The sequence below is a fragment of the Anopheles gambiae genome, chromosome 3, assembly GCF_943734735.2.
Source record: "Anopheles gambiae chromosome 3, idAnoGambNW_F1_1, whole genome shotgun sequence".
NCBI lineage: Eukaryota > Metazoa > Arthropoda > Insecta > Diptera > Culicidae > Anopheles > Anopheles gambiae.
In genome coordinates, this window is record NC_064602.1 from 38,293,412 (window position 1) to 38,320,723 (window position 27,312).

The window sequence follows — 27,312 nt, forward strand, 5'->3', positions numbered from 1 at the left end:
TCGGCTGACACCTTGCATACTTGCCTTACGGAATGGAAGTTTATCTTTTTTTTTTTGTTTTTTGCTTCCGATACAAGAGCTCGAAGATATGTAATATATTTTCTACGTAGAATTTACCAACCGCTTTGGACGAACCGTCGAAAAGATTTGCTGTTGTTTGTTTTTTTTTTAGCTTTCAGTTTTAGTTAACAGCTACCAGGCGCACCCATGAGCCATAAAATTAATTTAAAAAATAAATGTGACTTTAAGCTGAAAAGGACTTTTTGAAAAATAAATGTAAAATAAAAGAAAATTAGTTCTGAACAATATATATTTTAGCTTTTTTGTAACTTATCTTTAGGAAGTTGTAATCAAAGAGAATTCAAGAGAAGGGAATTTTCTATAATTTTAAAAATGTAAATCAATGATTATCCTGCTTACACAAAGTAATTCAGCATCGATGTGTTCCACGCGTGCACAAATTTACCGGTAAGATTGAAATGGATTCGAAAAATTTGAAAAATTAACCTCAAACAAATATGCATTGAGGTCATGTTGTTTGACTATGTAGCTTTGAAGGTTTATTTCATTCTTTGTTTTAATTAGTCCATAGCGTCTGTCAATACTACAAACTACCAAATACTTTGCTATGTTATTTGATAAAAATGATTCGATTTTTTGTGGAATAAACGATAACATGTTGAACTAACTTTTTCAGTGTAAATCTGAGTAAATGTATGATAAAAGTGTATGTACTACATGTAAAATTTATCAAAAAAGGCAACCAAAACAGACGATTATAAATTCCAATAAATGGCGACATCTTCTTCTATTTGACGTAACGACTTACGTGGTCTTTCGAGTAGTAGTACTAGTAACACGTTACTGTGCAACCAGACATTCCGAGAAATACCGACGCGCCTTGGAGCGTGAAGCTAAATTCACAACAAGTGTAGGGGCGTGATACATTTGACATTTCATCGAATGTTAACGCACCCTACAGACAAACAGTTGGATATATAGCGGAAAGCGGGGCAGAATGGCACTGTCAAGGATTTTGCACTGTATCTCATTGGATAAACCAATAAACACTGATATTTTGACGGCAATCGTTGCTTCAACATCTTATTTAAAAATTTAAATTTAAAAATCAACAACAAATGTGGGAGATTTATTATGCGGGATAAAATGGTCTCGTTATGGGACGAAATGGTCATACACCAAATGTCAAAGCACATAAAAACAAAGGAACAAAACGGACCAAAACAATGGACTTTAGGCTTTGGTATAAGCTCTTGCATATTGGTATGAGGACTTTAGCTTACACCACAGCCTCATCATAGTGCTCGTGTCAAAACATGCCTACCATTTTGACTACCAAGCGAAACATTTTACAAACTTCTACTTTAAAAACTTTACATTTTTTGTTAAATGCTTACGAAAGCTTACTGTCGAGACGGTGCAAATTACATCGTTTTGAGCAAACATTTTATTTGCTAATTTATTTGATTATTTTGAAATCTTAGGTCACGAAACGTTCATGGTGGGCTTTAAACATTGTATTTGATGTTTTTCAATTATTAGAAGACATTATAAAGGTATAAGAACAGATCAGCCTTAATTGTACAAAATGTTCACTACAAGGAAACAAAACACGTTTCTCTTAGAACATAGACTAAAAACTTTCCTTACTTGTATTTATCTTCTTCTTCTTCTTCTTTGGCTCAACAACCGTTGCCGGTCAAGGCCTGCCTGTACCACATGTGGGCTTGGCTTTCAGTAACTAATTGATTTCCCCCCATAGCAGGATAGTCAGTCCTGCTTATGGCGGCACGGTCTATTTGGGGCTTGAACCCATGACGGGCATGTTGTTAAGTCGTACGAGTTGACGACTGTACTACGAGACCGGCACTTGTATTTATAGTAATTTATAAAAATAATATAATTATAATTATAAATAGACACACCATTTCTAAACCTTTTTTCAATAGCAAACAGAGATGGACTCTTTCCATAATGTAATGGCAACGTCAACACAACGAGGACAATGTTGTGTGGCCAGTGGTTATTTTGATTAGCATTCGTATGGTAGAGTTTTGTCACTACCATGAGAAACTATCGCTAAATTGGCAGCTGCTTTAAAGGGGTGTATTATCAAAGTGTAAAATCAAACCCACTGTAAACACACAACCAGTGCCCGCAGCTCATAACCATTACGCCAGCAATGTGCCCAACATCCCGAACTACCGGTTGCGGGTACCGCCAGCATCCAAGCTGATCGCTACCCTGATCTGTCCGTACAGAAACGATAAAGTTTTAATAAATTTATTTAGCAATTAGTGTCATCAAAGCGAAGCCATTCTCATACACACGTTTCTTAATTGCCCCTCCATTAAGCCATCGTCGTTGCCTAACGACCATACCGGGGTTCGTTCTTTACCGTCAGAACCCCGACAGCCATTGGTACAACCCTAGCTAGCGAGCATAATGATGCCACTCACTTTACGCGCAGAAATTTTCTTTACTTACGGGGCCTTGGGAAAGCGAGAGTGGGAAAACTGTGTCTCTTTCCCTGTATCACACTCAACGACCGGTGTATGTGTGTGTGTGTGATAAAGCGGTGAGGTTAAACTCGAGAAATCACTTGCCATGTGTCAGTAAGGTGAGCGTTAGTCAAAGTGTAACTTACGGCTTTTGAGCCATCCGACACTTTCAGTGACAAACATTCTGCAGCAGGGATGTAAAAGCACACGATGGGGCGAGATTGAACGCGTGGCGTGGGAGCTATTTCTGCGAAGCAGTAGAATCATTAGTGATCCATCGTATCCGCTTGTCTGATTTCTGATATACTAATCATTTCTTTTAAAACATTTTTTCACTTCAATTTATGGTCATAAAACCCAAAAATACATGCCGGAAATGTACACATTATTCGTCGCTTTCTCCGACAATAACTTCAAACATAAGTAAATTGCAACCATTAAACATGGAAAGGGGGGCTGATGCTCTCTGGCAAGTTAAATTCCGAAATTTATTTCTATAATCTTTATCCTTTTATTTACAGCTTTGACGTGCGGGGGAAACCTTTACAGCAGGCAAGGCATTGGTCAGCGCCGGAAATTTTCGGACCAAGGGCCCACTTCAACACCGACACCGATCCGGCCACACTGGATATACAGGTAAACAAGTTACGCCAGAACCACAACCCACTTCAAACACATATTGTTTCATACCTTTGCTGAAGTTTGTCTGTTACTGCACCAAGTTTAGAAAAACACAGAAATATGTTTATATTTCGCTGCAACACACCAACTCCAAAGTATCAAACATACAGTGTTTGGGAAATGGGATAAAATGGTCAATCCACTTTTTACTTGTGCAATACAACATTTTCCGCATGTGTGTATGTGTGTGCGAATATTTTTACTCACTACATCACAACATCTCAAACTGGTTGTGATTTTGATCGTTTCCGTTTTCTCTTTCTTTCTTCCACATCGCCCTCTCGCTCTCTCTCTCTCTCCACTGCTCCCACGCCGTACAACGCGTTGACGCCGTTTTCGCTGCCAACACTGCTTCCTGCATTCATCGTGTTGCGTCAATTTGGGGCTGCCCCGGGATTCCCGGTACAACGCGGCACAAATATTTGCTTAGGACGTTCGACGCCATGACGAGGGTGTCTACCGCTGTCGGGTTGACTTTCGTACCAGTCAAACACAGAGCTTTCGATATAATCTCAGCATCATCAGTGAGTACAAACAAGCGGCATAAATAGATGATTTGCAATGTTTTTCCCTCCTGCTATACCTACCCTCCACCGCCCAAACCGCTCCACTCTTCTTCCCACGTGCCGGGGTGGATCGGTGCACTAATCCATCTCCTCAGCGCTGATCCCATCTCCTCAAGCTAATGCCTGACTTCCGTAATATTTGCCAAATTTGACATTTTACATTGCTGCATATTTCATGCCTAATCCTTTAGCCGTGACACGAAGAAGGCAAGGGATCCTTTCTAAATTAGATTGAGAGAAATACTTTGCTAAGCTTTTGTGTTCTTTGTTTCGTTTTTTTTCTTTTCTTTTGCACTTCTTATTTGTTCTAGTACTGCTTAGGAAATACAACACGTCACGTACGTCATGACCTATTATTTTTGGACAAAGTTGAAGTTCACCATCCCTCATCACGAGCCATTGCAAAGGTTCATGTAAGGTTACTGGGGGCATTATTACTTTAATGTACAATGTATTGGAATTCCTCGACACATTTGAAAAAGGGCACACGTGTAAGCTCAATATAATCTGTTATTGTTTAAAAACTGTATTTGCACACGAAGGAATAACGTTGCTGGAATATGGTATAATGACTCAATTGGGACTGTATTAAGCTTTGTTTTGTGTTTTAAGTATTTATATATTTTTTAGGTGGAAGGTTTTTTACCCCAAGAGCATTCGATACGTATGTTTCGTGTCAATTGCTCGTCACGTTATTAATGCTCAAAGTTTTCTAAATTAGTGAGTACAATATTCGCTGATTGTTTAGTTTTTGTATAATATCTATTTTTACTATGCGTACAATGTTCATTTTGAACAATTTCTTGTATTTATTTATTTGTAGAAGTACTTCTATAGTACATGTCAGTCAATTCCGGACTTCTGATATATAAAAAGTTTTTAAATATCGCAGATTTCTTTACTAATTATCAGACCATGTATCGTCATAAAATCCTGTCGATTTTTTTCTACCTTCTCTCTGTGCATGTTTGCATAAAAAGGATAAGATTTCCCAAAACTGTTATAGTAATAGAATGAAAATAAAACATGTTTTTTATGAAAATGAGCTTTGATTTCTGGAAATGTTTAGCAAAATAATAATAAATTCAATGAAAATCCCTTTTGCTTTCCGATGAAATAATTTTTTACTTAAAAATATTTGATGAACAATTCTCTTAGGAAACAACTCACGTTTTATCTTCAAACTCATACAATATCGTGAATGTCTCAATCATGTGTATGTAGTTTTTGAACAATATTTTTTTATTATTATTAAGCCATCAATCAAGGTACTTGGTGACCAAAAACGCAATTTCTATAAGAAAAAGACTTGTAAAAATTAACAAAAGCAATCATCTAACTAAAATTAAAAACGCACTTTTTAGACATATTGTTTTGGGAAAGGCCGAACCATATCTTTAAAAAAATGGGAAATTCTTTAGGTATGATTGCAGCTTAGAACATTATACTTCTGCAAAACGTTTAGAAATCCGATGAAGTGAGATAACAGCACAAACACGAGCTACTTTTGATAGGATGTTACAAACGAGCTCAAACTGAGGCAGCCTACCAAGACCAATGTGATTAGATAAACTACAGGTGGGCTTATGACTCTTATTTTGGTCGACATAATTAATAAAGAATTCTATGACGATTGGCAGGAAGGGAATAACGGGTACTAAGTACTTGTATGACACCTTGCACTCCCCTGTAAAAAAAATATTTGAATGGGCTGGGCGAACCGACCTGTTGTAATTTATTGACTTTTAAAAGCATCAAATGTAATAATCCACTGTTTATAGTGTACTTAAATGCTGTTCACAATCAATACCAGCTCAAAAATATTGATAATCAAAATGACACTAATATCCACTTTAGTTAACAGCATTTACTATTTTGTATTGGATAAACAAACGCAGTTCGTCATGGCCAGTTTTTGCCATTATTTTTGCGTACTGAATCTTGTTAGTTGCCACAAAACTATACAATTTTGGAAACATCAGAGGCCTATGACTAATTTAAAATTATATGCTACAGTTTTTTGCATCAAAGTTTTAACTTTTGTAACGTAATTATAATCCCAAAAATGAAATAAAAAGAACTGCTAACGATCTGATTTTTGTTTCATATATTATCATGTCAAACTAGGTTGCGGCCCGTGCTAATATTTTCAGTGGCATTTTGGCCTGCAGAGTCAAATGAGTTTGACATCGCTGGTTTAGATCAACAAAATGAATGAAAATGACGTTATTTTGAGTAAACCGGTATCTTATACAACAATGGGTTATTCATCGTATTCTGAAACAACACATCATTCGATACACTTTCCTATCAACAGGCCATTTCATTGATTAGGCTTAGAACTTATAGTAACAGTGTTGTTACGTTCGCGATTATTAAATTCGTAACGGACGTGTCAAATTGTACATTCGCGTGGTGCGCGATCACCTTAATCTAGAAACCGGGAACGCTACGTGTAAAAGCGGAATAAAAATTCGTCACATACACTAACATGCGGCACTCACGCGTACGTACACTTATGTACTATTATCCTCGGAAAGGATAAACTAACACCCTAAAATTGTATGGGCTTCCGGGGGTATAAAAGGGACCGAACTTTTAATAAACATGCATTCGGATTTTGCAACTCTAAGAAACCTCGTCTTTTTTAATTTTGCATATTCGGATCAAGAAAGAAATCTCTCATCCCTCTTCACCCCCTTCTGCGGCATAGGCTCCTCAAATTACTTGAGAGAGCAACTAGCGGGAAGGTTTATTATTGGTGTTGAACGGTTGAGAAGATCGCTGTTACCCGAGCGGGTTTGATTTACAAGGCCGCATCCTTCGCGTGGCCCACAGATCCGTTCGCCGTCGTAACATTTGGTGGCTCCAGAGAGGATTCTTCCTCATATTTGTATGGTAGAGAGATTTGCCCGTGGTATGAAAGCTTCCGCAAAATCTCTAGCCCTCCACATTCTCACCGAAGAGAAATTGCTTCGCTCCTAGACGAACCTATCCTCGCTCCAGAGGAAGCACTCACACTAGGAGGAAGACAGCATCGCTTCCGATAGGATTGCTTCCGCTCTCCACGTACGCACTCACGCATACGGCTTCACTAACACGTGTGCAGCTCCAGCGAGCTGCGTATGCGATACGTGAGAGAGCACTACGAGAGAGCTCCAAGGGAGAGCCCTTTGCGCACCGTTGAACCTGTGCGACATCGCACACCCACACCACTGATAAAAATCTGTGCACTATACACGCACACGAACTCATCGACACATTAGCTACGTCATGACTACGAAAAGAAACCTTACCCCGTTCGTCGATAACGACAATGGTAGCTGCCGCTTATGCAGCCGGATTGATGATCCCAATATGGTCCAATGCGACGAATGCGATCGCTGGTTCCATATGGCATGTGCCAAACTGAACCGGTTGCCTAAAGCAGACGAACCATTCTTGTGCATAAAATGCACAAAAGACTATGCTAAGATTAAGGCTCCAGCGTCGACTGGCTCAGACCAAAACACGGCAATTGCAGCCCTAATCGAAGCGCTTAAAGGTAGCAGCTTAGATACAAACACATATCTCAAACGCTTGACCTTTGATCAGCTACCTGATTTCGATGGCAAGGCCAAAGAATGGTTGAAATTCAAGCGTGCGTATGAGGAAACGACTAAGCAGGCTAAATATACAAATGTTGAAAACATGACCCGGCTTCAACACGCCCTTAAGGGAGAGGCGTATAAATGCGTGCACCGTCTATTTCTCGAGCCAGATAACGCGCCGGAAATAATTACGAAGCTCGAAGAGCAATTCGGCAGAGCAGAACTCGTGTACGACGAGCTGCTTAAAGACGTGCAAAACATACGTGTTGAAAATCAGCACAAAATACCTGATTTGTCCGACGCGATTCAGGACATGATCACTAACATAAAGGCAATAAATATGCCTATGTATTTACAAGACCATCGCCTCGTAAATGAGTTGGCTTGTAAACTGCCTACTGATAGGCATCTAAAATGGATCGAATATAAATCCACCAATATCAAACCGGGTGTTCTTCCATCGCTGGAAGATTTTGGCAAATGGTTGCTGCCTCAAGCAAAGGTACTTAAAGAATTGCCAAAACGGCCAGAAAGGCCAAAACACTCGATGAACGTTCACCAGTCTTCAGCGCACAACACAAAAAGACCGTTCAATCACAACCACTTTGGTAACGCACAAAACAATTCACCGGCCACTAACACATACGCAAGAAATGCAATAGATTACACCGCACAGAATTGCACAGCCGCACGAGAACGCGGCCCACATCCATGCGAAGAAACGCATCACCGTTTGCACTTCACAGCCGATGCGGAGGAGAATTGTCATCAAGAACAAAAAATACTTTACCAAATTGTTCCGGTCGTGTTACGCAACGAAGATAAAACGCTGAAAACATTTGCATTGTTAGATTCAGGGTCATCATTTACGTTGATCGAGGAAGAAACAGCTAATCAGCTTCAGTTAGAAGGGCCGACTGAGCCGATTACGATGACGTGGACGCAGAATTTGTCCATACGAGAGAAAGAAAGTAGGAGAGTAAGTTGCTTAGTGAAAGGAGAGAAGGAGAAAAAAGAACGGGTCTTGGAAAAAATGAGAACCGTGAAGAATCTCCAGCTCCCGAGGCAATCAATCAATTGCAACGTTCTCAGAGAGAAATGTCCTCATCTGAGAGGAATTGACATCAGCGATTACGAGAGCGCAAGGCCAACTATATTAATTGGTCTCGATCATAGCCATCTACTAATACCACTAGGGCGCAAAATGGGCCGAAGCGACGAGCCAATGGCAATCAAGACCAAGCTGGGTTGGACTGTCTTCGGGATGAACGTGAAAGGACACGAAGCGCCTCATAATCAGCCGATGATCCACTACGATGCAGATAGTACGATGATATCAAAAGAGATCGATCGTGGAAAGGAAATAATCCAGAAACCGTTCGTGGAAACGGTACCGAATCGAGCTTGGTCCGAGGACCAGCGTATCGCGGAACCAGATGAAGAAGATCGCGGTATATCGATCCCCGTACTTCACCATCATGAAGCTGTGGTTCCAGATTCTTCTATGGCACCCTTGCCATTGTGTGGAACACATCCCCACAACCCCTCACCACTACACACCGGTGTAGATCATCTTGAGCCCCCTGACATCACCACGCAACGATTTGTCGAGAGGGAAGTGCGACAACCCTGCCCAGGCGAATCGGCAGCGGTTCTGATGGAGATGAGGATCAACCCACAACCATATGTACATCCACCGCTTACCAACGAGGAAGACGAGATCCTGTCGAGACGAGGAATTGGCTCCCTGACTACAAAGACTCTTCGACACAGGGGGAGGCCCCACCGACGGAGGGCTTTGCTGCGGCCTGCGATTGGGCTAGCGAGCAACGCAGGCAGCCAGTGAAATAATCGCTCACTTTTTTATTTTCGTAATTCACGAGAATGAATTACGAGGGGAAGGATGTTACGTTCGCGATTATTAAATTCGTAACGGACGTGTCAAATTGTACATTCGCGTGGTGCGCGATCACCTTAATCTAGAAACCGGGAACGCTACGTGTAAAAGCGGAATAAAAATTCGTCACATACACTAACATGCGGCACTCACGCGTACGTACACTTATGTACTATTATCCTCGGAAAGGATAAACTAACACCCTAAAATTGTATGGGCTTCCGGGGGTATAAAAGGGACCGAACTTTTAATAAACATGCATTCGGATTTTGCAACTCTAAGAAACCTCGTCTTTTTTAATTTTGCATATTCGGATCAAGAAAGAAATCTCTCATCCCTCTTCACCCCCTTCTGCGGCATAGGCTCCTCAAATTACTTGAGAGAGCAACTAGCGGGAAGGTTTATTATTGGTGTTGAACGGTTGAGAAGATCGCTGTTACCCGAGCGGGTTTGATTTACAAGGCCGCATCCTTCGCGTGGCCCACAGATCCGTTCGCCGTCGTAACAAGTGTCGTCAATATCGTTCTCGAAATGATTATTGTTCTCCCGCTGCAAGATCCTGCCTGGGTACTAAATTATTATTCGTTTCGCTGTTGTGCCCAGTGCGTTCGCCTGTTGCCAATTACCATCGGTGTAACGCGTAGCAACGCCAACAGCAATCCATGATCGATCAATGTCCATTGTTCCCCGGCGGCCGAGCAACGAACGACGCACAAGCAAATCTTCATGCGCCGCCATCGGAACCCGGGCGCAAGGAGACGGCACCATTGAAGCGTGGGTTTTCTTATGGAATTTCGAAACACATCAGTTCCGGTTGATTGAGCCTCCAACAAACCATTGCAGATTAAGGTTCTTCTGCCGGCAAGTCTCAAGCATCAGTGCGCCACAATCGGCTAGGCGGTTAAAGGCCCACTGGAGCCCACTCGCATCCCCCGTGCGCAACCGCAACACGCAACACTTGCCCCGTACACCATTTATCACACTTTCCACACACCATCTCACATTACAAGCGATGTAAAATGGGTACGCAATTCGGAGAGAAATAGAATATGGATCAACCAGCAAAGGCAGGGAGTGTTGTCAAGTGGGTTGTGAAAGATTTTCAGCTACTTTTCGGCACACGGTCCGCTTGACGGGTGCGGCGCCCGGTGTATTATGTGTGCACGAGCATGTATGTGTGTGTATGCGAGTGTGCATGTTTTCTTGTGTATTTGTCCACCACCGGCCTAACCTTTCCTGCCCATCAAGCGGACGGTTATTTATGGCCGGCTCCAGTTGGCCGCACCGACGCATCGGTTTTAACGATTTGCAGGCCGGAAAATGGGGGAAAACAAACCGAAGAAAACCCGTCTTCACCCTTGATCGGATTCGGGTGAAGTAATAAATTTTCAGTACAGCGTATATTTTATTTTTGCTTACTTGACCCAACGCACCTTGGCAACGGTTTTGTGGGGCCAAACGCTGCTTTGTTAGTATCTGCCCATTCCGGTTGGTTGGTCCGTGCATTTACGGCGCCCACGTGACCACCGGGCAAGCCCATCGATTACACAGTGGGAGCCCAAATTTATATATAAACCAAGATTCCTCACGTTTTGCTTCCAAAAAGCTGTGTGCAAAAAATTGGGCTCGAAATGAAATCATACAACCGGCGTTAAGCGTTGGAATAATTGACAGAACTGTCGGAAGGGCACTGCAGACAAATAAACAAACATCAACCTGAATGGGATGATCATTTATCAAAATTTTGAATAAACCATTTGGATCACTATTCCAATTTGAATTTGCTACTGCAAAATACTGCGCATACTGGTGTCGTTACACGATGTCAAGGTAGAATGTGTGATTTTTTCAACCGGCAAGTAAAATTAATTGCGCGAAAAACCAACAATCCCCATATACGATAAGCTCCCTCATGCCAGCAGCTTCGTTCCAACCCGGTGTGTTGAATTACACAGTTTCTGGAACTCTCAGGCTGCAGTAGAAGAGGAAACTTTTTCAGGTTGTCTCGAGCAATGCGATGACCATTTTTTCTTTTCATTTTTTTGTGTATTTGATATCCGAACAACAAATTACCGGCACGTCCACTGTTCGTGTTTGGCACCGTGCTGGATGCTAATTTATACAGTTTTCCATCACGTTTGATGAAGAGGGTCTCGAGGATCGATAAACGCGTCAACGTCCGCTGCCAGCGGGAGTAACCTTGCAGCACTACAGCAAACTGTCAAATTAAGCCGAACCAACAAATCGCACTCCTTTCCGCTTTGGTCTTTGTTCAGGTTTTTACAACGAAAAATTATTCCGAAACATGATAATGCGACATTAAGGTGGAGGGAGGAGAACAAATGATAATCCAAAAGAAGCGTATCGCATGTTCTGGTCGTAGCCCTTAAATCCGTTCAAATGAGCAAAAATGTTATCAAACTTTAATTTTTATTACTGTTTTTTACTTGTTTACCTCAATGAAAGTAAATTCTAATTGAATTTAAATGTCACTACATCAATATTTCAATTAAATATTACATAGACAACATTATTTATTCATCAGAATTGATACAAGTTGAATTTCAACTACAAAAAGCGCTTGAAAAACAACTCTTATTCCAGCGAAAAGATCACACAGAAGTAAATGTCTGTCTATAGCTTGGAAATGAAAAACTAACATCATTTGAAAACTCAACACCTCACCTACCACGGATTCGAGCAATCCCCTTACCGTTTTTCTTTATCACGCGCCGAATGTCACCTAGCAATTTTCTTCAGCGTTGAATTGTTCGCTCTGTTGTAACAATCGGATTTTCACGCTTCGGCAAATATTGATTTGTCATCCCACTGCTAGCGGTGAGTTTTCGTTGCCTCGCATTTACAAATTGTACACTGGCGGTGCCCACCATTTCCCAAGACAGTGCCAACATTTGCATAAGTAAATATTTATACTCGAGCGCTAACAGTGGTAAGGAAATTCGAGAATTTAATTCATTTGATTTTTGTGGAATTGAATTTCGCTCCTCCCGTTTTGGCAAACGTCGACAGTGCTGCTTTAGCTGTCAGCAAGTAACGATGTATTTGAAACAACGAAATTAATGAACTCATCATTAGTGCGTTTGTTGAGCTTGGGGCCAGCGAGGGCGGGTTTCCTGAAAGCGTTATACAAAACCGTTGCGTATGAAAAGGAATAAGAGAATTGTTTCCTTTTGAAAGGTGTGTGTGCGTCCTTGGAAGCACCATTTATCAGCAACAGATATTGCTCTCAAGAAAACAAGGAACCTGATGACGATGATTAGCATATCGCTGTCGACGCACTTTGTTCGCCACTGAGTCCATCACACCTGCTCACGTTCTCGAAGGTACATTAGTGCTTGGTGTGGCACAGCTTAGGAAGCCGATTCGATGGCACCGCTCTTCACAATCGGTCCCCAAGCAATGGTTCAACCACATCGGGTATCAATCAACAGCGTATGAAAAATTCATAACACTCTCGCTCTCCCTGAAAGCTGCTTCAGGGTTAAGATGTTTGTCCCCGATACCGGAAGTGCGAATGCTTTTAGCAAATCTTAGCACATCTAACATAATCGTTGAACCGCTGCTAGGAATGGTGCTTTCGATTTAGATCCACAAACACAAGAACATTGTTATTGGGTGCATTTTTAGGAGAAATTCGTATGCAATCTGCTTTGCTAATGAAATACGTTAAAGAGCTGCTGAACACGCCAACGTGTCGTTGCATAAGGATGCTTTCTTATTCTAGGAACTAAAATTTGCATAAAATTGCAGTAACTTATTAGTATATTGGGTGTTCTAATGCGTTGTGTTTAGTGATTCACTCAAGAGATTTTTTCTGATTTGAAATATTATTTACTCTTTATTGAGCAGTTTAGATATTAATGAAATATTGAAGTAATGTGTAAACGATCAATGATGTCAAAATACGATAGCTTTTACAGAAATCATGATAATATCTCCAGCTTCAGCAAATATGCACAAAAGCATCTGGGTAGTTTCTAGGGGTAGGGTACATAAATAAAAGATAAACGGGCCAAATTAAATAATAAAAATTTACGTGAAAGATGCAGGTTGCTCTTCGAACATGACAATTTCAAAGGACCCAAAGTGAAATTCAATGTAAAATAGATTATTTCGTGCTACTATTTTATTTGTTTAATTTATATTGTGTCCCTGAAAATAATTCAATAGCTTAATTGTACCATTAGTGGTGCAATTTGTAGTTGTATAGATGTGTCTTTCTGGATTTAAAGTATCCGGAGTTTAGGGGGCGTTTTTCAGTATTGTATGACTTTAGACCTTCAGATACATCGAAAGATAAGGCCGGTCTGGTGGTACAGTCGTCAATTCGTTCGACGTAACAACATGCCCATCATGGGTCCAAGCCCCGAATAGACCGTGCCCCCATACGTAGGACTGACTATCCTGCTATGGTAACAATAAGTCACTGAAAGCCAAGCTCACTTCATTAGTGGGTACAGGCAGGCCTTGACCGACAGCGGTTGTTGTGCCAAAGAAGAAGAAGAAAGTATCTGGAAGGTAAATTTATGAATATTTTAACACATAGGAATCCAAACAAATGTATAAATTTTATTGACCTGTCGTCAACCCACACCCGGAATAGCTGACGACGGCAGAGCTGTGTGCTTGATTCAAAGTCGATTTTTCACTCAGCCAGATGTGCGAATTTTGGCCTATATTTAGTAAATTGCTTACAGAAAACTAATTTATGTAGCTTTTTCTAGTGGAAACATTACGACATGTCAAAAATATCCTGGAAAAAATCTAAAATGTCCTGTTTTTACTGAATAAGTTTTTACTAAATCCTAAGGATTTGGTAAATTTCGAAACATTTATCAAAATAATGGATTTTTCGGTCAATAGGAAACCGAATGATCAAATTTAACTTTTAAACCCTTTGTAACAGACCAGAGAACATTTGACACATTCAAAACAAAAATATTATTTGTAAATTATCTTATGGAACGCATTTTAGTGCAATATCAACACCATAATACTACCACCACTATAGCTACGTTTACCCTAATAAATACTTTTGAAAGCCACTTTCTTCTTCAGTTATACAACGAAAGTGCTGTAAAGCTTTCTATTCATCTGAGCTTTACTTTCGCATCGAGCACTTCGTCCACTCCGTATTATTGCCCTGGTACATATAGATATACATACAGTATAATATGCAGTTCACTATTTTTCTAACGTGATTAAAAAAGCTTCATTCGATTTCTTCATGACTCGTAGTTTATTCCTAAAATTAAAAAATTAAAATAAATACAATACTGTTACAACTGAGACAATCCAATCATGGTAGAATGGATTTAATAATAAAATGGTACAACACGAATCTACAAGTAAACAAGGTCATTAAAGCATTATGTTTTGATTGCTACCCATTCTTTAATATTCTCTTGGATGTTTTTTTATTGAAGGTTCTTTAAAATAATGCATTAAAAAGAAATATGATGTTGTAGCACACTATAAACTATACTTATAAATAAAGTATCACAGCAGCTTGATTCCAAGATACTGTTTATTTCAGTCAACCAACCAAAAAAGTATAGTTTCAACAAAAATTATAATTAGCTCTCTCATTCTCTCTCTGGTACAAAAATATTACCGTCTACCCTTCCTATTTAACTATTAAATTTCATCCATCCTGCGATCTGTTATGCATAACTTTCGCGCTAAAACAATGCACTTAGCGGAAGACGAATGAATAAACATCAATTAAGTCAACATCTTCGCGCTTTGCCGAGCCAAGCAACAACAACAAAAAAGTAAAAGGATCATCAAGCGAGCCAGTGTGTATGAGCCATGGCGTGAAAAACTATTTTCTGCTCGGCTTCTAAGTACTTGTGTGCCCTCTTCAACTAGAAACACACCGGATACATCCTCGGGTCACTTCACTTCGCTTGATGTGCCGCGCTCCTGCTTTAGCTGACGGGGGAGGATGGACAAAAAAAACACCGAGCGGGTGCGATTCTAGGGAATATGGTATCATTTTTCTTAATTAAGTCGCTTCCGCTTCCGTTCCAAAGCTAATTAGTTCCGTTTTCTTCGACACCTAGTTTTGCGTTTGTGTGTTTTTCTTTTTTTTTTTTTGTTCCGACCTTCTCTCTCTCGTCGGTGCATAAACAGCCACCTTGCACGGGTCAGGATACTGCTTCTTTCCATGCGTACTGGACTGTCAAAACAACGGTGCAAAGCTGAGAGCAACCCTAAGCAATGGCGATGAATGGTGAAGAATCTCACCCGCATTTCAACCGTCAATTTCTTGTTCATGACTTAATTCCGGTTGACTAAATGGATTCAAACTACTAATCACCGTCCAAATGAGAAGGTTGGCGTTAGGCTTTTATTTATTTCATTTTCTAATCATTGTTTTAAGGTACACAATTCGCACACCTTATGTTGTGTGAGTTGGGGCTAATGATAGTATTTATTTTTAATTTCAGTAATCATTCAATTTGGATTCGACAGTTTGAGCACGGATTTAATTTGAAAGTGTTGTTTATCTAACACCTTTACAATTTATTCAAATAAAAAAACTCTTCTTAGCTGACACAACATTATAAACGAAAGGAAACCCCAAAAGCTACCACCAACTTTATTCCCGCCTCTTAATGATCATTAACATCATAAACTCGAGCAAACGGTCAATGACATGACGGTACTGCATGTCAGGTAGTTCTAACTTTACTGTCACCAGAAGCAACCGCTCGGCCAGCAGCATACTTCTCCCACTTAATGGTTAATCATAAGCGAAACCAGAAATAGAACGCGCCTCGTCTACTGCAGCAAAACAAACGGTTCCCAAACAGACCCAAAACTTTATTCCACTTGCAGCGCAGCACAAAACAAAAGCTCGTCAAGTTTTGCCGAACGATCTTATATCGTAATTTTTTATTAGCTCCCGTCATAGCACCCATAAAAACCTCTTCACAGTGTACTGCAGAATGGTACTAACGGCAGGCGGACGACTCACTCATACAGACAGAAGGACAAAAAACGACTCAAGAATACATCTGTCTCCGGGCCCGAAACTTACGTGCTCATGAAGAAAGCATGAAGAGACCGCTTGTCCACACGCTCTGTGAGCGCTTGCTGTTTCGTGAAAACTTAAAAACGCTCCACACTTCACACAGTCGTAGCTGAACAAGCGTTATATCAGCGTGTCTTCAGAGGGAAAGAAAAAAAGGTTTCTCTAAAAGCATTCCTACTACCGGCTACGGTTAAGTGTTCCCTTACCCAGCTGGTTTTCAGCGATGTAATTATTTCTATGACTGCTTGGCCTCCAATTAAACCTTCCACCACCGAGAGGACGACCACTGAATATCGTTGACGGTTGTCGTAAGTTTTTCCCGCCCTCGAAAAAAGCTTCGTGCGTGTGCTCATTGCAACGAGAGTGGAACGCTTTTATCTACGCTTCCCGCATGTCTACCACTGGTTAACTTTTGAGCACCGTCCTTCACGGCGGTGCTTTAAGAAGATCATAATTTTCATGCCCTGCTCAAGCGTCAGGTCTTCCTGGTAAGCTTTTACGAATACCGACACCGTGTAGGTGAGCAAAAACTGGTGCCACGACCATTTGAAGTCAGCCCCGAACGATAACTGCAAGATAGACTTCCCCTTTAGGGGTGTTAATACGGGTGTAAAATTGAGTTGTCTCCGTCTGCCAACTACTGTGCCGCGTCGGTGAGATACTCGCTTGGCCCAAGAAAATACGATTGAATCTTTGCTCTAATGGTGCAGTAAAAGTTTTTAGTGCTTTTGGGAGTTATAATTTATATCAGACGCTGGCAATAAGACAGACATTAGGTGTAGGCAAACCGGACGAACACTTCGGTTCACGAATCCTACTGTCAAAATAACGGAAATGATAATGCTGAGCTGCTGTATTTTATTGTGCCTACAAGTATTACATTTTATTTTTTACATTATACTGGTAACAGAAAAGACGATAATTTTACGCTAGTAGAAGATACAAAATTTCACACAAAAATGATTAAAAACCTTTGTTAAAAAATGTATCTTATTTGTTTGTATTTTCCATCTCCTTGCGGCATCGTGGAACCACCACAAATGCAATAATGAATATCAAATTGCTTGTAATCAAACCGCGATTGTTTGGAGTTGATTCCAATGCCATCGAACCAATTATTGCAAAATGATGCTGTTTCTTCGAACGGTGGAAGTATAAATCATGCGATGCGAGATGGCGGTGGAAAAAAACAAAACAACATAAAATCTTCAACCCCGCCCATCTATATCTATCATTTCGATACGCTATTTTTCCTGCAGCACATCGAGGTACATCGAGGGGAAAATAATAATTTCCTGTCCAATCAGTCGCATCCTTCCTGCACAAAGCCGGTCGTCTTATATTTCACTGCTCAGCTCCCGTTCTGTGCGTTCCTCCCGCCCCCGAACGGAGATCCGATTAATGCAAACGAAATATCGCTGTCAATGCCATGACGGCTTCGAGGGTCGAGGCGCAAGGCGAGGATGCCAGCCAGCGTGTCAGCACGTTGACGACGGTGGAATGCAGATAAAATCATCAAAGTGCAGTAATATCCACTGCAGGATTATCGATTCCCTGCTTGGTCGATGACTGCGCTCTGTTTTTATCATACTCCGATCGGCGGGACATCAGGAACAGTGCTCTGCAACGACAGGGTAAAGGTAAATTGAAACCATCATCAGCAGCAACATCAACCTCACCAACATCATCAACATCGACGCTCGCGTCCCTGCCTTTGCACGAATATGGAGCTAAAAAATCATCCGAACCGTTCGGGACAACTAAAAACTTACACATAAATTCCCAGCGAGACCAGCAGAAACGCTTCGCTGAGTAGGAACACACTGCCAATGAAGAACGATTGGCTCTTCAGATAAACCGTGCTGTAGATTGTTGGATAGATGGCAACCTGAGCAGAATCTACAATTCCCAGTATGGATAGCATTTTTCCTGAGTTGTTACAGCGTTGTGCATTTTGTGCGGTATGAAAAGAGAATGTAGAGAGAGAGAAAAAAACTCTAAGCGTGAAATGAATGGAACCAATGTAATTGGAACACACGCAAAACCTCAGTCCCCCACCAGTCTAGCGCCCATATCAATAAATCCAACCCGGGCGTCCGGTCCGGGTGGTACTGTCGGAACCAATTTTCCTTTTCCACTAGCTGACCCCTGATCACCTACCGATTTCGTCCTGTCCCACCAGCTTCGAGACGATGCTCCGGATGGCGATCATTTTGCTGCCCTCGAACACATCGATCGAGGTCGCCACGTAGTAAAGGTACGGTTTCACGGTCGACACGGCGATGGCCTACAGATTACGGAAAAAGCAAACGCGCGCACATGCGGCACACATGGGGTGTGTGCCGGCGGCACAATTAGCTAAATTATTCGCTCCATCGCTGCTCAAAACTTCCGGGGAACGGAAGGTTTACCCCGGAAGTGCAAAGAGAGGGAGGTTAATTTTTCCGCACCCTATCTCGGTTTCATTACCATGATCGGTTTACCGACGAGCGAGAAGCACACGGAAAACACACAAATCATTGCATCCGAAACGCCTAACCGTTTGCTAAGTACGCCCATCGCCAGCAGGGTGCCCAGCATAGTGGTCAGTAGGTCGTACGATATCCAGGTGCCGAGATTGGTGATCCAGCTGAACTGACTGTACGCCAGGATGGCGGCAGACTCCGCGTCACCGAGCGCACCATAGTTGATGAAGTACGCCAGCAAGGTCAGGTACAGAATGTTCCGACAGTTGAAGTCTCGCTTTTTTAGGAACACTTTCACGCAGTCCACCACCAGCCCGATGTCAAAGAGCTGATGCAGGGTCGGTTTGGTCGATTTTGCATCCACCTCATTAGACACGTTCGGGGTCGAGGTGCGTTTGGTGTCTACCGGTTCTTTCAAGACGAACAACCCGTACAGTAGCCCGATACTATCGGTAACCATGCAAAGTGCACATAGCTCTGAAATAATGCAACAAAACAGTAGTTGAATAGCACTCATCATCTTTATGACAGGAATCATGTTACGTACTGATGAACCCAAGGTACTTAAACAGATGTCCGCTGAAGAAGTTGGCCACGATCGGCACGGTGGCATACACGACGGCAGTACAGGCAAACCGGAATGTACGATCCTTCTCATCCGTGCATACCGTCAGATAGCTGTAGATACCTGTTACTACCAACGGAACTCCACCGCTGAATGCGTTTATCAGGTTCGGTACTATGCCCGCCACTTCCAGCGGTATTTCACGCATAAAAACGGCACTCAGGATGTATACTGAATAAACAATGAGAAGTGAAAAGAAGATGAAAGATTCAATATTTGCACAGTTTTAAGCTCCACTAATCACGTGTCATGGTGTGAAAAAAAAACATAATTATTGGAGATGATGGTATGAGAATGATTGTCATGTTTTCAACAGCACTGCGAAAAGGCCATGACTTCATCAGGGGTTCATTAAAGGTTTAAATGCCCACGAAGCGTAACCATACGTCACACCATACTCACCCCCGAATGCCACAATATCTGCCGCGATCGGCACGAGTATGCATGGTTTCCTCAGCCCCACACGATCGCTCCAACTGCCGGCAAACAGCAGCACTACCGCCTGCACGATCCCCACTACACACAAAGCAAACCAGCATCAATGCATCAATCAACATCGAACACCTTTTTTCATGCCGCTCCGCCTAACTTACCGATAATGCTGCGGTACGAGTTCAAGAAGACCACCGCATTGGTAGACTGTTGCTGCGCGTCGCAAACCAAGTTGCGAAACTCGGTAAAATTGTCCACCCCGACCAGCGTGCGGTTTGTGTCGTCTGGTTCGGAGCAAATGTCATCATCTTCCAGCTCAACAAAATACGCACAAACCCGCAGATCTGCACCGAGCTTTGTGACGCAGGCCTGCGAGAACAGAAAGAGAGCAGAAGCAACAACAAACCATGCAGTCATCTAACTCGCGTGAACCACTGTGTTTCCACTGTGTTGACCTCCTACCTTTTCGTACTCAAACACCTTAAACGCTGTACCGCAAACAACACCAAAGATGTAGAAAATGATCACCGGTTCGATGGTGATGAAGCGTTTCACTTTGCTCCAGATTCCCTCGGCGGACGATGATGATGACGATGTTACGCTTACGCCATTGCTTTCCATTTCACTGCAGCGCGGTGCAAAACACTGCCACCGTTGCTTTGTTGCCCTGCCCGTGCACTAATGTCACAAACAAAACCACCACCCCGAAAAATCTTCACTGACAGCAACAAACCGCTGAGATCAAGCGTGTCTTGCTCCACGCTTGATTTAGCAAACAAGTTTCGCGAGGCAATGTTTCGCGTGGAGCAGCTTTTCTCCCCAAGAGTCTCTTCGCACTGAACCGTTTGCATCGTAAACAAGTGGCTTTCGGTTCGGTTGGCACTGAAGCTTCCCCAACAACCTATACCACGTTTGCCGTAGCCACGAATTGCTGTTTGTGCGTAGAAAAAAGAGCGTCATCTTCAGAGCACGAAATGACAAATATGTATGTGAGCGAACGTGAGGTTGAACTCCCCCTCTGAAACCGGTAACACAGCTCAGCTGTTTCACGATTCCAGCAGCATCCAATCTATCCTATGTATGTCGGTGTTGGTGATGCTGCGCATGAATTTTTCGATCAGCAAACATACAAACAGGTTTTGTGAGGTTAATTTCCGATCATGCCGGCCAACCACATCGCTAATGCCGTAAGCTTAAGCCAAACCGGAATCCGTAGCAGGGCGGAATTCGTGATCTTGGCTGTTGGAGGTGCATAATTAATACCGATATCAACAAATCGTATATACCGGCAAGTTGACCTTGGAGATATATTAAAAATAACTATGTTTGTTTTTCTTCAACTTAATGGAAGTAGAAAATGAGAAACTACATTTATTTGTTCATTTTAGGGAAAGTATCAATTCTTTAATAACTATTTGAATAAAATAAAATTGTACCAATTCTATGTGTGCATCTCATTTTACCCATTTTTATACTCATTTTCCTGTGGGATGTTACAGTCCCAGCATATTACAGTATTATTAAAACTGTTTTATTCAACAACAATGTACAACGTTCGAAAAAAATCCACATCCATTTTATGATCTAAACAGTAAAAGCGTTGGTTTCTATAAAAGCCACACATGGTTCAATTTCCATTTGGACTGTTCTGCTACAAAAATCGCTGACTACGTGCCAACAATAAGTAAAATGAATTTGTATTGGTCGAAAAGATGATATAGCTAGAAATAGTAAATTTGAATCTATTATTTTTAAATTCAATTATTATTTATTGATACTGTTCCTTCGTTCGTAGGCAATATATATTTTAAATTAGACCCAAACGATACTGGAATTCAAATGAAAATTCAAAAGGTTCTATGGTCTAGGCCAAAATCAACGACATGCACGGAACTGCTCTTAAAAGGTTTACAATAATACACATAAATTAAAAAGCGAAACCTTGCAGCCAATGGCAATCCTTCTAAAACGTTTAATTAAATAATACATCAGGCCTCACTTTCATCGTGTCTAAAAATATCAACATTTTCACTGTCAGTACGGTAGTTTTAATTGCTCAATGTGAGATGGGTAGACACAACAAGTTCCTTGAGCTTCAGATTTCCTATACTTATAGCGTACACACGACTCTTACTAAAATACATTTTCAATCAGCTTTTGCTTTTCAATCAGGTTCTTCTCAGCACTTTTGGAAAAACAGAACAATTTCATGTCCCATCTTCATGCAACACAGCCGACCGCCTCCTCGGCGTCTAGACAGCATATCAGTATGGCAAAACATCTAACTTTCATCGTATTCAATCGATGCAATTTTGTTGGTTGGTATGCAAAATTCAAACTCCGAGAAAGGCTCACATATCAACCGTACGTTAGAGACCAACATGGAGCTTCCCATAAAGCGTACCGATCACCGCAGCAGCAGCAGCAGCAATAGCAGCAACAACAAGAACGGCTACAAAAAACGGGACGTACCGTAACGACGGCAAAGCCTTCCCGTACGATCTACTGTCGGTTCATGTTGTGACGTGGAAATAAATTTTTAAAGTAAACAGCATCCTTCGTGCTCGTCGTTCGGCAAAACACTAGAAATTGCACGGCCGCGCTATGGAAAGAGTACCGCCAATGTTCAGCACACTTCGCTTTCGGGATCGATACGGCACAAAAGGTGCTGGGAGTCAGAGGCATGCAAAACACTGCAAATACTGCGACGTGATGGAATTTAGTTCACTGTGCGGGATAGATGGAATGTACTGGAATGTGTGTCTTTTTTTATTTTGTTATTCCCTGAAACCAATATAATCCTTTTCCCAAGGTTGGTCGGTTGGATTAGTGACCTCGTTGTGGTTTCGGTTAGCATCGATCTTTGATGGGCGACCACGTATTAGTCGGCCAGGTTGGTATGCTATCAATAAAGCTTATTTTGCCCCAGCTTTGGGAATTTCCACACTGTGGTTAAAGCCGAATTCCTGCTGAAATTGTGTGCAAATTTATTGCTCCACTATGCTGACGGACATGAACAATAGATAATAATCTATTCATTGTGTTGCATTGCTGCTGTTCGGTGTTGCTCTCTTGTCAATACTCTCTGGATGCTCTGATTTCCTGAAAACGTAGACCAAACATTGCTCTTAATTTTAGTAAGAATTGCATTAAGTTCAAATTGTGAGAACAAAATTTACACCGGTTTGAGGCGCTTTTGAGAAAAGATGGTAAAGACCTGTTCGTTCTTCAAATCCTCTTTTTTTATTTGCAAATACTTAGCCCCAGACTAACTGAGGGAATATATTACTGCTATGTATCGCCCAGACATGCCTGCTATCTTGGCACCAGATGACACCTACCACCCTTCAACTTCCATGTTTCCTAATGCCCCTACCATATTTCGGGCAATGGCAATAAAAGCTGTACCGGGACACTAGTGCATCAGCAAGAATTCCAGAAGGCAGATGCAGACCCCCAATATCCATCGATATTTGACTTCGGGTACAACGGTGAAGCAAACACACCGATCCCAGCCAATAAACTTGTTCACCCGTTGTACACACAAATAGCGCGATTCACTTTCTCTCCTTCTCCCCTTTTCCCCGTCCCGTGTACACATCGGCCGGAGAAATGCAAATCCGGCCACCCACGACTAGCTTTATTTCCTTGAAGCGCCACAGGAACTATCCGGTGTACTGATCGTTGTGGGAATGGAAATCAAAATGTGCTTTGTGCCATCGAACAGTTTGCTGTCTCCTTCCTGGAGTAAACACACCATCGCACAGATGGCCGCTTCATGGTCATGGAATAAATTTTGAGTGGAATATAAGTTGAATGGAAGATATGTGTTAAATAATCTGAAGGAAATAACTAAGAGACTAATTTTGAACCATTTAAGTAATATTTTAAAATACAAAAATACAAGCATTTAAAATACATATCTTAAATATTTATTCCGTAGTTTTTCCCCCGTAGAAAGTGTGTATATACCCATAGTGACTAAACACTATGCAAACTACTCGCACGTGTTCGATTGAATCGTACACAGCGATTTACAGGACATATGATAATGAATGGTCAAACAAGCTGCTCGACAAGTAGCCTTCGTTTTGTTTATTGATTTAAAATTCTACCACTCGTTAGCCGAAGCAATTGTACCTCGCTCTCGGAGACGGGGATTCAACTTTTTATGCTGCCCTGTCGGTGACACTTTCAATGAGCTCCAATCGGGGTAAGCTTTTTCAATTCAAAGAAGATGGACAAACTAGTGCACAATGATACCGAGTCCCAGCGTTAAAGAATGGCTCTCCTGTCTCCTGTCGTCGCCTTTCAATATACTCCACAGTGTGTATTTAACGTGTGTTGATACAGTGGCTTATCTCGTTTTAGATTGCCACTACGGCAGGCGATGCAATTGTGCTCCTTCCCCAAAACGAATCTGTTGATAATCCGGCTTTGATGCAATCTATGCTCGGCAAATACGGCAGACGGACAGAAAACCCAAAGCAAGTTTGAATGGAACTGTTTAAACAGAAGTTATCAAATCAATTTATGTGGCCAAATTGAGAAATCGAATCTGATGCCGGTCATATGCGCAAATACTTCCTGTCGGTCCAAGGGTAGATGCTGGACTTTTCTGCTACTCTCGTTGGTAGTTGGATTTGATGTATGTGTTTGGAAGGGAACGAGAAGGTAAGCAATTATTTGTCAACTGCCATTTTGCTTGCTAGTTGCAATAATACGCTGTTGAAGTATCGGATACACTACGAGATGTCCGTTCGAAGGTCCTCGAATGCAGTGGAGATACTGAGAAAGTCATGGACATAAAGTACCGAACCTTACCAAACCTTCTTACGCATACGTATTTCTCTCTCATTCAATAGTTCAATCCCTGACTATCGTTCCCAAGCTTCTGTGGGCTGCCTGCTCCTTTCAGCAAAATAGTGCTTTGAATCTGTGTTGGTCTCTTAACCAGGCAGGAATCATCTGACGGCGCGGGAAAAACTTTTCCCATTAATTCGGCTTTCGGAGATTCAATTACACGCCCTCGCGGCTCCTGTTTTACACCTCTGCATTCGGTGCTAAATCAGTGTAAGAGGAACCTTCAGTAGGGCAATGGTGATAGGGTTTGCAGCTCAGAAGCTGAGCTAGATGAGCAAAAAACAAAGTTTTATCGTAGACCTTTACTAGCAAGCTTGCAATGACATGCAGCCTCGACAGGTACCAACTACGGATGGAAGGATGATTCATTACTAACACGTAGAAAGTTTATCTAGCAATAGCCAAGAGACTCTATTATTTGCTCAGTCTATTGCGCATTTTATAAACGATGTTGTTAACATGCCTGTCGTTGGTTTGGATGTCTATTAAACAAGGGTAGTTTATAAAAATAATTGGAAAATACTTTAAGACTAACTTGCGGAACGTGTTTAGCATAAGCGATAAGGAAAAGTTTAATAGAGTAATACGGAAATCATTAAGATCAAAATCAGAGTAACGTGGTTACATTCTCCAAAATATCGCTGATAAGAAAATAAAAACGACTAAAACCAACCCTTTTATTAACATACAATTTTAAGCAGAATGACCAATTTGAATGATTTTTTCTGCATTTATATGCACCTTTATACTATTATGTTCTTTTACATCACTCCATGTGCTTTAGTTAAACCGTATTAAATAATATAACCCCATTTCCTTTCCCAGTCCATAAATAATAAGAGCATAATGCTGCAATAATAATATATTGATTATTTGTTTTATTTTCATATTTCCAGTTCTTCCCGAGCATCCCGTGGTCCTCAGTCAATGGGGACAACAGTTAAACAGCTCAAAGCTTGGACCGAAAGAGGAAGGTGACGACATTGTCTTAACATGTCGTGTTGTAGGAGGTAAGATATATTTTCACTTTTTATTTATTTAGCTAGACTGGCCTTAAGGCCTGTAGTAGCTAGGTATTCCTAATGTCAATCGCAAAAATTTGTAGTTTGAAAACTTTTGATTTATATTTCTTCTACAATTATCTTAAACCTAGCTTTAACTGCATAACTAAAGAATCATAACGTATGGAAAATATAGGATTAGTAATATATTGTTGTTAATGCAGTACTATCTATTACTGCATAACCATCCCGTAATTTCCAATCAAACGTCTAATTTTAGCATTGTCTTCCTAAAATTATCAACTTTTGCATCTCGTACGACATATATTCGTGAAACGACAGCAGCAATACCTATGCCGCTAGCCACTTCCAGTACTAGTTTCGATTCAATTTGAAGACACTACTTTCACATCTTCCTGGAGTCCATTTTCCTAATGCAATTATTGGCAGTTACTTTGCCAGCACGGGACGAACACACACCCGGATAGAAGAAGTTGCCTCCGAAACAACCGGTAGCTTCTCAAGAAGCAATTCCTAACCTCAATTAAACCGACCAAACTACCAGCCCGAAGCCGGTCGCCGGTGATCGTGGCAGGATTATTGCATCAAGTTCTTCATCAGAGTGCCGACTACGGCGGTGAATGAATCTCCAGTTCACCAAGGAAACTTCACAATAATTTCCAGCCGAACACTTGGTGCTGTCCGCCTAGCCGGTATCCTGCAGCGTCACGAAAGCGTACATTTTACACTGATAATGACAGAAGTTTAATTGATTCATTAGTATGCAAGACTTACACAGCCGGAAACGCAGAATTCAACCTCAGTCGTTCTTTAGCCCCGGAACCGGCACTATCTTGACATGCCCATTCCCCTCGGATCACAGTAGATTGTTGGAAAACCCGCACCAACGTGTACGCAGGGACCTACGAAACGTCAAGGCGCCTAACGTTCTCATCCCTGTTACCACGACGTACCGGTCTCACACAGTCAGGATCAAACAGAGATTCAGCTCTGCCGTCGGGGACCTGACAAGCGAGCCCGGTCGGGATTCGCAAGTCATTGCTATCGTTTTACATCGGACCCATCGATGGACCTAGATTGCAGCGCTGGGTAATCTACGTTGGGAAAAGACCGTAAAATTGAATCTTAAAATGGGTACGGTAAGGGTAAGGATTATCCTAGCCGAAAACCACCGAAGCCCATGTGAGATGCTTTTGTTATGCTCGATTCTGATTGTGGCCACAGTGGATGAGATAGTATTCATGTGAGCGTTCTTACGCATAATACTCAACACATGGTTACGGGAGAGTAGAAAATCAAGCATCTCAATTTGTTCAGATTAATGATTTCAAGGGCATGCTTTCCTCGTACGGTAATTTAATTTTACATTCTACGAAAGCATCAACTTTTTGCCATGGAGAGATATGAATGTGCTTTTAATGTCATTTTACTTTACGGGCGTTCTGTTTCCTTTATCGACAGGACGATCAACCGGTTTTAAGTCAATTTAAAAATTAATTCAGAATGTGACTTTAAAATCTCTTGCCAAGACACATGTCATCATTTTTCCCCTGTCAGCAGAAATCAGATCTTAGACGCATCACTCGTAC

The 27,312-nt window shown here is 41.5% G+C and overlaps 2 protein-coding genes across 7 annotated transcripts in view; one reads left to right on the forward strand and one right to left on the reverse strand.

The window, feature by feature from the left end:
• Positions 1–27,312, forward strand: part of LOC1279073 (neural cell adhesion molecule 1) — a 200,389-nt gene that overhangs the window by 125,743 nt on the left and 47,334 nt on the right. For all 6 annotated transcript variants that reach the window (XM_061662147.1, XM_061662144.1, XM_061662143.1 and 3 more), the window contains exons 5-7: positions 3,044–3,158; positions 3,634–3,727; positions 25,598–25,711. In XM_061662147.1, coding sequence (XP_061518131.1) covers positions 3,044–3,158; positions 3,634–3,727; positions 25,598–25,711 — 323 coding nt within the window. The remainder of the gene's footprint in view (positions 1–3,043; positions 3,159–3,633; positions 3,728–25,597; positions 25,712–27,312) is intronic.
• Positions 17,152–20,791, reverse strand: LOC1279072 (solute carrier family 46 member 2). Its single transcript, XM_061659284.1, has 8 exons — positions 20,301–20,791; positions 20,000–20,207; positions 19,809–19,922; positions 19,329–19,577; positions 18,786–19,258; positions 18,477–18,603; positions 18,089–18,245; positions 17,152–17,937 (listed from the first exon to the last, which is right to left on the reverse strand). The coding sequence occupies exons 1-8, from the start codon at positions 20,457–20,459 to the stop codon at positions 17,832–17,834; spliced, it is 1,593 nt and encodes a 530-aa protein (XP_061515268.1). The 5' UTR covers positions 20,460–20,791; the 3' UTR covers positions 17,152–17,831.

Excerpts from the sequence above, each read along its gene's own strand:
- LOC1279072 (XM_061659284.1), bottom strand. The coding sequence starts at position 20,459 with ATGGAAAGCAATGGCGTAAGCGTAACATCGTCATCATCATCGTCCGCC. Across the intron at positions 20,208-20,300 it reads AGGTGTTTGAGTACGAAAAG|GCCTGCGTCACAAAGCTCGG; the intron begins GTAGGAGGTCAA and ends CTGTTCTCGCAG. Across the intron at positions 19,923-19,999 it reads CTCGTACCGCAGCATTATCG|TGGGGATCGTGCAGGCGGTA; the intron begins GTAAGTTAGGCG and ends CTTTGTGTGTAG.